The 13083-nt window shown below is 40.7% G+C and overlaps 1 protein-coding gene across 3 annotated transcripts in view; it reads left to right on the forward strand.

The window, feature by feature from the left end:
* The window catches only part of LOC116522913 (AP-2 complex subunit alpha-1), a 47965-nt gene that overhangs the window by 23940 nt on the left and 10942 nt on the right, over positions 1 to 13083 (forward strand). For all 3 annotated transcript variants that reach the window (XR_004257011.1, XM_032238016.1, XM_032238015.1), the window contains exons 10-19: positions 107 to 244; positions 412 to 594; positions 1183 to 1280; positions 1632 to 1863; positions 2626 to 2790; positions 3501 to 3661; positions 8012 to 8094; positions 11403 to 11492; positions 11622 to 11745; positions 12335 to 12451. Coding sequence is in view for 2 of the 3 variants with exons in the window: in XM_032238016.1 (XP_032093907.1) it covers positions 107 to 244; positions 412 to 594; positions 1183 to 1280; positions 1632 to 1863; positions 2626 to 2790; positions 3501 to 3661; positions 8012 to 8094; positions 11403 to 11492; positions 11622 to 11745; positions 12335 to 12451 (1391 nt within the window). In the remaining variant the exon portion in view is untranslated. The remainder of the gene's footprint in view (positions 1 to 106; positions 245 to 411; positions 595 to 1182; positions 1281 to 1631; positions 1864 to 2625; positions 2791 to 3500; positions 3662 to 8011; positions 8095 to 11402; positions 11493 to 11621; positions 11746 to 12334; positions 12452 to 13083) is intronic.

The following is a 13083-nucleotide window of genomic DNA, read 5'->3' on the forward strand; positions in this document are numbered from 1 at the left end:
ACATTTTGCAACTTGTATCTGCTTAAGCTAAATTGGGGGTGTAATTGACTCTTAATTAGTACTAAAGGTAAAAATTTTTGTCTGGGTTTAACTGCCCCTTTCACAGACGGAACGGGATGTGAGTGTACGCCAGCGAGCTGCCGACCTTCTCTATGCCATGTGTGACCGTACAAATGCCAAGCAAATAGTCTCAGAGATGCTTAGCTATCTGGAAACAGCAGATTACTCAATTCGTGAAGAGATTGTGAGTACGGGTTTCCAGCTCATTGGGAACTGGTAGAAGAACCTGGGTCTTTTCATCTTAGTAGATTGCAGAGAAACATAATGAATGCCTGTCTCAACAGGAAAACTGGGCTGGAGAAGGCAGACCAGTTGGGAGTTGGCAGTCACATTTTCTTTTTCTTCTGTCAGGTACTGAAGGTGGCGATCTTAGCTGAGAAATACGCTGTAGATTATAGCTGGTATGTGGATACCATCCTCAACTTGATCCGCATTGCTGGTGACTATGTGAGTGAGGAGGTGTGGTACCGCGTCATCCAGATTGTCATTAACCGGGATGATGTGCAAGGATATGCAGCCAAGACAGTCTTTGAGGTGGGTCGTGACACTGACTATCCCTTCTTCCAAGGAAAGAGATTTATTTTCCCTCCCTTTATGAGTATGTGAGTCTGGATATGAAAACTAGGTGGATTCTCCGTTGTTATTTCATTGTTCAAATATATATGGCCATAGATAAGAAATAAATATCTTCAGAGGACACTAAAAGGGATTTCAGCTTAATGATGACTGAGCATCTTCAGTGTCTAAAAATGCTAAATATTTATTGAGACAAGGGAATGAAATAAAGTATTATGAAGTAGGTTATGGCTGATTGTGAGGGCAATAATGGAGGGTATGACTATTGACCTCCATATGCACATAGTTTTGCAGTATGTTAGATGCTGAATATATCAGATTCTAGAATGTCAGAGGCTGTCAGTCAATCTAAAACAGTCTGGGAAAAAAATTGAATCTGTTTAAGCCTTTGATCTCATGGGATTGGTTAGGAAAGGAGTTCAAAAATATACAACCTGCCCTTTTTTTAAGAGCAATGATATCATAATAAACAAAAATAGGAGCTTATTCTCAAGTTGCATCTATCTAACTGCCCACCATGCACCGTATTTGATTTACTTTTTCTAGGCTCTTCAGGCACCTGCTTGTCATGAAAACATGGTGAAAGTTGGAGGCTACATCCTTGGGGAATTTGGGAATCTCATTGCTGGGGATCCCCGTTCCAGGTAGATAATATGAGAGGAAATGGCTTGACCTGGAATAGGGGGTAGGGTAGAATGGAGTGAGATAGAGCAGCTTCTATGAGGGGGATGGGGGAAAGCAGATGCTGGGATTGTATTGGGACTGTAGCATTCAGAATTCCCAACCAGCCTGACCAAAGAAAATTATAAAAGTTGCAGCCTCAGCACATCTGAAGGGTGGCATCTTTCTCCTGTTTTGCTGATTTGGGGGCATTTAAGGAGATTGTCTCATTCTTTGATGTTGTGAGGGAAGCCTGTGAGAATGTTTCCTTCACATTTCCTCACCTGTAGATCTCAGGGGCTCTGACTCGTCTCCTGTTCTCCTTTCTCCATCAGCCCTCTGGTTCAATTCAACCTTCTCCACTCCAAATTCCACCTCTGCAGTGTTTCCACTCGGGCCCTACTTCTCTCTACCTACATCAAATTCATAAATCTCTTCCCTGAAACAAAGGGCACCATCCAGGAAGTGCTTCGCTCAGACAGCCAAATCCGCAATGCTGATGTGGAACTGCAGCAACGTGCCGTTGAATACCTCAAGCTCAGTTCTATTGCCAGCACCGATGTCCTGGTGAGAGAAGAACTGAGAGGGAGCACTGATATCCCCGTCTCTCACAGGGAAAATAGATTCTTACTTTTTCCTTATTAAAACATTGCAGCCATATCTGAGAAAAGTTGATTCAGAGAGCATTGGAAAAGAAAAAATACGAAACTTCTCTTTTTGGTGGAATGGGTCAAAGTTTCGCATTTTTGTACTTGGTCCAAAGTCAGTTTTTACCCTTTTACCTGAAAGTGGAGTGGGCTAGGGTGGTTCTTCAGCTGAATACACTCTTTTGAGGAGTGTACTACAGTGATGTCTCCAAATGAAATGGAACTAAAAGTTCTAGCTCATTTGTTTCAAGGAGCAGAGTTGGGATTGAAATGCATTGCCTAGAGCTACTACATATCATCCCAGAAAAGCATAATGCAACTATTTGCAATGTTTGGGGGTTTAAAAAGTGCAAAAAGTCACTGCTGGTGGTGGTGAGGGTTTTCTCTAAAAGAGATATGAGGAACCTCCTATAGCTTTCAAGTCACTTACTTGACTTGAAAGCTATAGGTGAACTTAGAGAAGTTCCAGGCAGGTGACTTGCAGAGAGCAAACACTGTAGATAAAGTGGATGGCTGCCACTATAATAAAGCAGATAATCCATATGCAATAGGTGGTTACATTGTCTTTAGGATTTTTTTTTATTTTGTAGAACTTTTGAGTTCCAGTCTTTTTATATATCTACAAGGTTGACTGACAGGGCATGTTGATACTTGTTTCCAATTTTCACCCTTACTGCTTTAGGCTACAGTACTGGAAGAGATGCCACCATTCCCTGAACGTGAATCTTCCATTTTGGCAAAACTGAAGAAAAAAAAGGGTCCCGGGGCTGGCAGCGAGTTAGACGATGGCAAAAAGGATCCAAATTCTGAAATCAATGGAGGCATGGATCCCTCAGGCAGCACTGCTGTGAGTGCAAGGGAAAAAGACACGGCTGGAAATGGAGAGTGGGGGGTCTTGGAAGGCTTCCTAGAAAGAAAAGTAGGCTCTGTGGGAAATCTGTGGGAAGGGAAAGGAAAAATAGAAAGAATGGAAAGTAACAATTACAAATTCTAATCTCTTACAACCTATCAGATAATAAAGCAGGATTTTTCATGCTCTAATTATTTTCTTCAATGACACGAACATTTTGGTACATACAATAAGAAATGTTAGTAGATTTCCTTCGAGGGTCATATGTAATTCATTGTATCACCAATAAGAGCATTCTGCTCTACTCCTGGTCTTGGCTAAAAAATAAATTATTACCTCAGAGGGCAGACAGCAAACAGATGTGTTATCTGAGACTTAATTTCAAATTCAGTTTGCCCTTTTATTCTTTTCACTGTTTCCCCTTGCCTTTAATGTCAACTAAGCATGAAACTTTTGGAAACAGTTTAACAGGCTCGTCAAATCCCAGAGGAAAGAGCTGTCATGAAACTGATATATATGAAGCCCAACTTCTGGGAATACTTTAATTGCAGATATTTTATCTTGACACAGCACAGAAGTAAAGAACTCAAGACCTAATCTTTATTTCTATTCCTAAGATAGAGATAAATAATTGAGTTCAGTTTCTAAGTTAGGATCATGAAAACATTAAAAAATATTTGCCCCTTACAGTGTTCTTTCTCTTGCAGTCAACGCCGTCCCCATCTGCTGACTTATTAGGTCTCCGAGCCACACCAGCGACTGCATCTGGTGCGCCTGCCAGCACTGGCAACCTTCTAGTGGATGTTTTCTCTGACAGCCCATCTACCACAACTGGCCTGGCCTCTGGTGCAGAAGATAATTTCCTAAGGTAATATGATGACTCAGGTCCAGGCTGTCTCTGCCCAAGCCTTCCTAAGAAAAAGGATTGACACATTGGATCAGTCTAAGCATGTCTTGTAGTCAAGGGAATGCCACTCTTTTTTAGATAATTGCTGGGAGGTCATATAGGATACAAGAGATTGCTCTGTCACAAATGCAGATTCTGATCTATAGCTCTCATGGAGGTTTGTGAGGAATGAGTCATAGTGGTTGAGTATCTTATCCAATGGAGAAAGTTCCAGCTCAAAGGGTAGATCATCATCTGCCATCTAATCTGAGTAGCAGTTGATGGGAGGACTTTTTGTGTTCGAGATCCTCATCCAAAAGGGGCAAAGTAGGTAGATATATGTTTGTAATAATAAGATGACCATGTTATACATACATCTTTGTATAGAATAGGCAAGATTGATCTACAGATGTTTGTTTCCAAGTAGCTTGGGAGTTTTGTGCTTCCTTTCTCTAGGTGGGCAATTAGTACATGTCAGTTCTCATGGGTTTGTCTTGCTCTCTCTTTGTCATGGGTGTGAGTCTCTCTCTCTCTCCGTGTCTGTGTCTCTCTCTCTCTCTCTCTCTCTCTCTCTCTCTCTCTCTCTCTCTCTCTCTTTCCTTTTTGGAATGGTTTTCTCTCTCTTTCTCTCTCTCCCTTTCACACCTCTTACCTTGGATGAATCAGTGACTTGGAGACAACTCCTGAGAATCCTGCATCCCTATTGATGGAGGCTGACCTGCCTGCAGAGTAAGGGGTTGAATCTGTTTCTCTTTCTTTCTCTCTCTCTCCCTCTCTTTTTCTCTTTCTGTCTGCTGTTATAACCTTCCCGTCACTATTTGCATTTCATTGGATTTCGCTAAGAGGAGGATCACAGATGTTAGTGTGATAACATTGTGAATTCTCAAAAAGTAAAATGGCAAAGTCACAATGTAACATGTGATGTGTAGAGAGTCTATAAAAGAACTTATAAATGTGCCCTCTGTAACTTTGTCCCATTTCTGCTCCCTTCGGTGTCGGTGGTCACCCATATGCTTAGAACTACCTCCCAGAATACCTGCTGTATTGCTTGCTTTCTTCCAAATTCTGCATCAGAATCCATTTTTAATGAAACATTGGGGATCTCTTTTTATTCCTCATGTTCAGCTGGAAATAGCCAAATGTAAGCATGCGCTTTTAGCATTTTGCTTCTGTTTACCGCACTGCAATTTCTTAATCTCTTTATGATTTCCAAGATAAAGTCTAGACATTAAGACTGCAGGAGCAAGAATCTGTCCATCTGGACATTAGAAACTACTATGCACTTATAAAATAATAGTTTCCACAGAATTGAGTGGAGTGAGAAATACACTTTGCTAGAAAGGTCATTCTTGGTGTGTTGCTAGATTAGGAGGATACAGTCTGTAATACCCAAGTCAACCAGAGTTGCCAAAAATCACCAGTAGGTTTCTTCTTAGTTGATGTGGGGAAAAATGAACATTTTACATAATAGTACTCCTAAACTAATCTTGACATTGTTATAGTAACAAAAAACAAACAAACAAACAAAAATTCCCAACAAAACTGTAAAATAAAAAAGAGACCATAAGCTTGCCTATTTTATGTGACACCTATGCATTTACTAAGTCTTTCCCTGCCTCCCAACTCCTTAAGAACAATCTATACTTATTAGAAACATGCTATAGCCTATAGAGTTGCAATCTATAGCCTTTTCTTCATTTGATCTAATCCTGATCCTTAACTGTCTCAAGCTCCTTCTGTTCTTCATATGATCAGAATTCAGAGCATGAAAATTACAAAGTCATACATCTTTGAGTGGAAACGAGAGAGCCAATGATTGCTTCAATGTGGTGTAGGCAGGATAGGGATTTGAAATAGAGGAATCCTCTTTCAAGGGACTTGAGGAAAACAGCAATTCAGAATTGGGTTTCTTATGGTTGAGAATAGATTGCAGTATTTTGTCAGGAAATCCAGATTTCCAGGTGAAACTAGAAAAATTAGAATATTGTGCAAAAGTTCATTCAGTAATGCAACTTAAAAGGTGAAACTAATATATGAGATACTCATTACATGCAAAGCAAGATAGTTGATGCCATGATTTGTCATAATTGTGATGATTATGGTGTACACTCATGAAAACCTCAAATCCAGCATCTCAGAAAATTAGAATATTACATGCAATCAATAAAACAAGGATTGTACATAGAACAATATCGGACCTCTGAAAAGTATAAGCATGCATATGTACTCAGTACTTGGTTTGGGCATATTTTGCAGCAATTACTGCATCAATGTGGTGTGTCATGGAAGCTATCAGCCTGTGGCACTGCTGAGGTGTTATGGAAGACCAGGATGCTTCAATAGCAGCCTTCAACTCTTCTGCATTGTTCGATCTCAACAGTGGTCCAAAGTCCTGTTGCTCAGTGGTCCAAAGTCCTCTTTTCTGATGAGAGCAACTTTTGCAAAAAGCATCAAAACCTGGTTCAATGACCGTGGGATTACTGTGTTTGATTGGCCTCTTCATTCTTCCTCCATACTCTGGTACTTTGTTTCCAAATGAGATGCAAAAGTTGCTCTCATTAAAAAAGAGGACTTTGGACCACTGAGCAACAGGACTTTGGACCACTGTGCTTCATTAAGACCAGGGTCAATGCAGCCATCTACCAGGAGATTTTGGAGCACTTCATGCTTCCTTCCGTAGACGAGCTTTATGGGGTGCTGACTTCAGTTTCCAGCTGCCCACACTGCCAAAAGCACCAAAACCTGGTTCAATGACCGGGGGATTACTGTGCTTGATTGGCCAGCAAACTCACCTGTCCTGAACCCCATAGAGAATCTATGGGGCATTGCCAAGAGAAAGATAAGAGATATGAGACCGAACAATGCAGAAGAGCTGAAGGCTGCTATTGAAGCATCCTGGTCTTCCATAACACCTCAGCAGTGCCACAGGCTGATAGCTTCCATGCCACGCCGCATTGAGGCAGTAATTGCTGCAAAAGGGGCCCAACCAAGTACTGAGTACATATGCATGCTTATACTTTTCAGAGGTCCGATATTGTTCTATGTACAATCCTTGTTTTATTGATTGCATGTAATATTCTAATTTTCTGAGATGGTGGATTTGAGGTTTTCATGAGCTGTACGCCATAATCATCACAATTATGACAAATCACGGCTTGAACTATCTTGCTTTGCATGTAATGAGTCTTATCTCATATATTAGTTTCACCTTTTAAGTTGCATTATTGAAATAAATGAACTTTTGCACAATATTCTAATTTTTCGAGTTTCACCTGTAGACAGGATTTCTAGATGAAAATCCATTTGAATCAGTACCTTAATTAGGGTGGTTCAGAATTATAGAATATGTACTATATACTGGAAAAAGTCTTGGCTCCCATGAATTTTAAACTTCTTTTCTCTCATTGGCTTTTAAATGTGAGGAATGTGAATATGTTAGTGAAAATATAAAAACATAACCTATAAAAGATAGCTCGGCTCTCATCTTCTACAGAGTTTTTATGCTCAGGAATTCAGATGTTGTGGGATTACAGCTTCCATCATCTCCCTAAAATCTGGTCTGGGCTGATGCAAGTAGGAATCAAACAAATTCTGAAAAGCTAAGATTTGGAATCTCTCCTTTATAGTATTTTTCAGGAATAATCCACAGTTCTCCTTCTGCCTTGGTACCTGCTCTGTGGCATGTTCTCTTTATGTTTAGATGTGTGTGGTTTGATTCCCTCCTCCCTTTCTTTTTCTGATACTAACATGGTGCTATACCAGGTGACTCATCTTTTCTGCTCTTTTTCTTCCCTGCCTCTGTCAACTACTGGCCCCTTTGCTATGCCCCTTCACCTCCACCAGCTCAGGGGCTGCTGCTTCTGTCTCTGAGGACTCTGCTTTGCCTATTGCTGAGGCTGATGAACTGCTTCACAAGTAAGATCCTGGGGTAGGACTGCGGCTCCTGAATGCTGGGATTTGGGGCAGGGGACTGGACTAAATGCCACTCCTCTTTGACATGTGTGGGATGACTTCCTCTGGCCTGAAACACTGAAACCTCAGTGAACATTATTACCCATCGCATAATTTTATTTCCAGGAAATACTCTCCAGATGGAATGGTTGGAAAGAAATTGGCCATCCCAGTATGCTAGATAAATTTAAATGTATGAGCTTGAGGAGTTAATAGGTTGAGCTTGATACCTTAGTGGTGGGGAAGGGATGAGTGGCTTGGTATCAGAATTGGTACATGTGGGAAAAGTGACTGGCATTTCCAAGTAGAAATGACATACACGTTTACAAATAATGGGTAGTCTCTGCCTACATCTAACCAAATTTTCATGAACTATCACAGGTTTGTGTGTAAGAATAATGGGGTGCTCTTTGAGAACCAGCTTCTGCAAATTGGGGTGAAGTCAGAATTCCGGCAGAACTTAGGTAAGTATTTGTAGTAAGTTGAGTACAGTAGTCAAGTTGGGATGTGTTCAAGATTCTAAACAAATCCGATACATCCTGTGACCTTATATGAGGGCAACCTTCTTTTAAAAAATGAATACATTGTAGACAATAAATGGTCTTTTTTCAGTTGAAGACTGGAAGACATGTGGGGCTAGGTGTATGTTAGGTGTGTGTGTGTGTGTGTGTGTGTGTGTGTGTGTGTGTATATATATATATATATACATATAGTTGTTCGGGTTTTCTCCCGCGTAGAATTGGAGATGTCTTGGCGACGTTTCGACGAAGTCACATTCGTCATCTTCAGGCTGCTGCTGACTACTTCAGGTTTGGTGTTTCCAGGAGTAGTGTGGGATCTTGGCTGTTTTGTTCCTTATAACTGCTGGTAGGGGATTAAATTTTAACTGCCAGTAGGGGATTAAGTTTTAACTCCCAGTAGGGGATTAAAACTGATTGAATGGGGGCTTGGGTGTGTCTTGATTAGGTGGAAGTGTGTCCTTATTTGGTGGAGGGGTGTTCTGTTCTGATTGTTTGGGGGGTTGTGTTTCCTGTGAGGGTAGGAGGGGTTTTGAAGAGGCTGATTGTGCTTTAGCAGTCTGGCTTCTGGTTCTGGGTCGTGCCTCCTCATCAGTTTGTGTTATTGAAGAACACAAAAATGCAATCAAAAAAGAAGAACCAACTTCTTCCCTGGTCCAACACCTCAAAGCCACAGGACATAAAATTGACTTCAATAAGACAAGAACCATCGCCAAGGCCGAACACTTCAACAACCGTATAATCAGGGAAGCAATCGAAATAGAAAAACACCCACATAGCATGAACAGGCGAGACGACACCTCCCGCCTGCCAGCCATTTGGAAACCCGCCCTCATCAACAAACGAATCCCAAACATGAAGAATGAGACCAGGCCCACACTCACAATAGCCACACAGAACACTACCAAAAAACATCCACAAAGAAAACAACCAAAAACACAAACTGATGAGGAGGCACAACCCAGAACCAGAAGCCAGACTGCTAAAGCACAATCAGCCTCTTCAAAACCCCTCCTACCCTCACAGGAAACACAACCCCCCAAACAATCAGAACAGAACACCCCTCCACCAAATAAGGACACACTTCCACCTAATCAAGACACACCCAAGCCCCCATTCAATCAGTTTTAATCCCCTACTGGGAGTTAAAACTTAATCCCCTACTGGCAGTTAAAATTTAATCCCCTACCAGCAGTTATAAGGAACAAAACAGCCAAGATCCCACACTACTCCTGGAAACACCAAACCTGAAGTAGTCAGCAGCAGCCTGAAGATGACGAATGTGACTTCGTCGAAACGTCGCCGAGACATCTCCAATTCTACGCGGGAGAAAACCCGAACAACTAGAGACCTACATACTAACACCCGCGAAAACCTCAGAAAATATATATATATACTTAAAGTCACAACCCCTGGTATGCCCAAGTATGGGAGGAAGGTCACACTTCCACTCTGTCATTAGGCTCGTCACAAGAGACCATCCAGACAGAAACCCAATATTTTTTACTGTTGTCTTTTTTGTTACATTTGTTATATGGTTCGATTCCCAAAAACTTGGGTATGGCTAGCTGATGAGAGCTAAATAGCTTGAAATAGATCTATACTAGTCTCCCTTTATTTATTTATCAGCATAAATATAACATATATATATATGTTATATTTATGCTGATAAATAAATAAAGGGAGACTAGTATAGATCTATTTCAAGCTATTTAGCTCTCATCAGCTAGCCATACCCAAGTTTTATATATTTATATATATATTGGTCTTACCGTAACATTTCTGTGAGGAGCCAATATGAAGTGAATGGTTTTATGATACTCAGTTTCTAGTTCCCACTCAGCCATGAAACTCAAAAACAAAATATTCTGTATTTGCTAAGTTCTCTGTTCTAGGATAGTGCTGTAAGTACAGATAGATAGACAAACAGACAGATAGACAATGTATACGGCTGCCCATATTATTTATATTTGATTCTGGTAGGCATACACAATTAAAATTAAATTCAACCATTAAAACCAATTAAACTAATTCAAAACTACAGTTAAAAGCTACAGTAGAAAGGTAAGGGAATGGCTGCACTTCTACACAGTGCAGCCATTTAATGGGTGTCACACTTTCATGGGATCCCCAAGCCCGGTGACACATCCAAGTTTTGAGAGTATTCTGGAAAGCCAGCAGAGTTAGAAATTCCGTTCCAGAGGACAGAAAAGGCTCTCTATTAAATCCTGCTAAATGAATGTCCTTGGCCAATGGGATGCAGAGCATACCCCTTCTGGGAGACCCTCTATTGCTAAATACCCCAATACTTTCCCATTATAAAAAGGTAGAATGACTCATTACTAGGTCTGGCCGGGTCTTTACAGCCTTTCTCCAAACTCTACAATATTTTTTTAAAAAAATTAAATCAACTTTACTGTGTGATTCCTTATCAGATATTTCACTTATAGTTCACTAAAGACAGGAAGGTTTTCTACTCTGCATGTGATACCCATTATCAGCACAAACACACTTAGTCAATAATGTTAATACTGAAATAATGCATTTTTGGATTTGTACAATATATTGAATGGAATGGTTCATAAAACTCTCAAAGCCACAATTAGCAAAAGTGAATGAAACCTAATAGCATTTTAAGATTTTTGTGTCTTAGAGGGTTTGTGTGAATCTATAGTTTTTAATAGTCGGAAAAAGAAAAGTTTGCCTAAATTTCATAATCTTAAGCAAGAGAGGGAAAGTGAAGAAAGGAACTACTAAATAGAAATGACAGTATACAACACAAAGCTAGGTGGGAGGAAATGGCAAAGCCCTAATTTGGATGGATTGTGAAGAGGATGTATTCTTTCCAGTCTAACCTCAGCCAAATGTGCATGAATTCACAAATTATATAAATTGTAACAATTTGTTTATTTAAATTAAATTAGGCAATTTTAATTGTAAATTAAAATTTGTAAATTACAGTTAATCACTGAACACAGTAACCTTTGATGGCACCACAGAAAGATACTTTAATAATGGTTAAAAACTCAGAATAATTAGATTTTTTGGGTGAAATGTTTAGTAGTCCCTCAAAATCACTCTGTATTGTTTTACATTTACTTTTGGGGGTTTGCCAATTGATATCAAAGACATTGCAATACCAATTCTAGACTTGTGTAGTGTCTGAATTCAGGCACTTGTAATTAAATAAACTATGGCACAATGCAAGAAAGTATGGGCCATAGCCATCGCATAATATATTTCCATCCTTCTAGGCCGAATGTATCTTTTCTATGGGAACAAAACATCCGTCCAGTTCCAGAGTTTCACCCCAACAGTCAGTTATCCTGGTGACCTGCAGAACCATATCCTTTTATGAACGGTGCTAGTAGTGAGAAACAGAAGAGTTTGATTTGGGTGGCTTTCAGGCCCTGGGGTATTCTGCTTGTGCACTGCTCAGAAGCAGTGGTAACCTTTTCCTTAGCGCAGTTCACAGCTCAACATTCAGACAAAAACAGTGGAGCCACTGGTGGAGGGAGGGGCTCAAGTTCAACAGGTCCTGAACATTGAATGCCTGAATGATTTCACGGACGCCCCCCTTATCAACATCAAATTCCGGTATTGTTGCTTGACATCTCAGCCTAGTCTTCAGTTCTAAAGAAGGAAGAGTTTCTATATCTGAGCAATCAAAGGCATTTCAAAGTGGTTGCAGTTGGAACCTGCATATCCACCTTTGTGCTTACACAGAGAATACTAAAGAGTCCGAATATGAAAAGCTGGACAGGCTGGGATTCTAACTCTCAGAATTATGAACAAAACTAAACAAGTGGTACTAATAATCACAAACTTGCATTTTAATTTTTGCCTTGACACATGTTTGCTTTGCTTCATCCCTGTCTCCCACATTTCCGTGAGCTGCATTTTCTAAAATCCCATCAGCCACTAATTTATCATCTTATATCATATTTCTGTTAATTATTTCAAAATATGCTTGGATTGGTCAATATTCTAGGAAGCCCCCAATAGAAAACAATCCCCAAAACCTGCTTTTGATAGTCAGGGGCCTCTAATCCTAGAAAATGGATATGATCAGTAATTAATAATAACCTCATTCTTTTGGCCTTTCCCCCCTTTTAAAGTTGTCAATAATGTTATTAAATAATGCAAACTCATGAGTCTGTTTGTCCTTATTTCTCATTTCTGATAGCTATGGTGGGACGTTGCAGAATCTCACTCTCAAATTGCCTATCACTGTCAACAAGTTTTTCCAGGCAACAGAAATGCAGTCGCAAGACTTTTTCCAGCGCTGGAAACAACTCAGCTTGTAAGTTTGCACAATATGAAATAACTGGAAATGAGGACTCACAAATGATATTTTGTATATACTGTAGGTAGTTCTTGAGTTATGTTTTGTAGTTTGTAGTTTTATTAGAATTTGTAGGCCGCCCTTTTCCCTGAGGGGACTCAGGGCGGCTCACATAAAACTAGGAAAGGGGGAATACAGACAACAAAATAGAGACATATCCTAAAAATAGTAAGCAACATCCATACAACATTCGGGAGGGGCAACTATCCTTATCCCCAGGCCTGACGGGCGAGCCAGTTCTTCAGGGCTGTGCGGAAGGCTTGGACGGTGGAGAGGGTACGAATCTCCACAGGGAGCTCGTTCCAAAGGGCCGGGGCTACTGCTGAGAAGGCCCTCCTCCTTGTGGTTGCCAGCCGACACTGGCTGGCCGATGGAATACGGAGGAGGCCTAATCTATGTGATCTTATTGGTCGCAGGGAGGTAATTGGCAGAAGGCGGTCTCTCAAGTATCCAGATCCACTGCCATGTAGGGCTTTATGGGTGATTAATAGCACCTTGAAGCGCATCCGGAGATCGACAGGTAGCCAGCGCAGCTCGCGGAGGATAGGTGTTATGCGGGTGAATCGAGGTACACCCGCAATCACTCGCGC

This window comes from Thamnophis elegans, chromosome Z, assembly GCF_009769535.1.
Source record: "Thamnophis elegans isolate rThaEle1 chromosome Z, rThaEle1.pri, whole genome shotgun sequence".
Classification (NCBI taxonomy): Eukaryota; Metazoa; Chordata; class Lepidosauria; order Squamata; family Colubridae; genus Thamnophis; species Thamnophis elegans.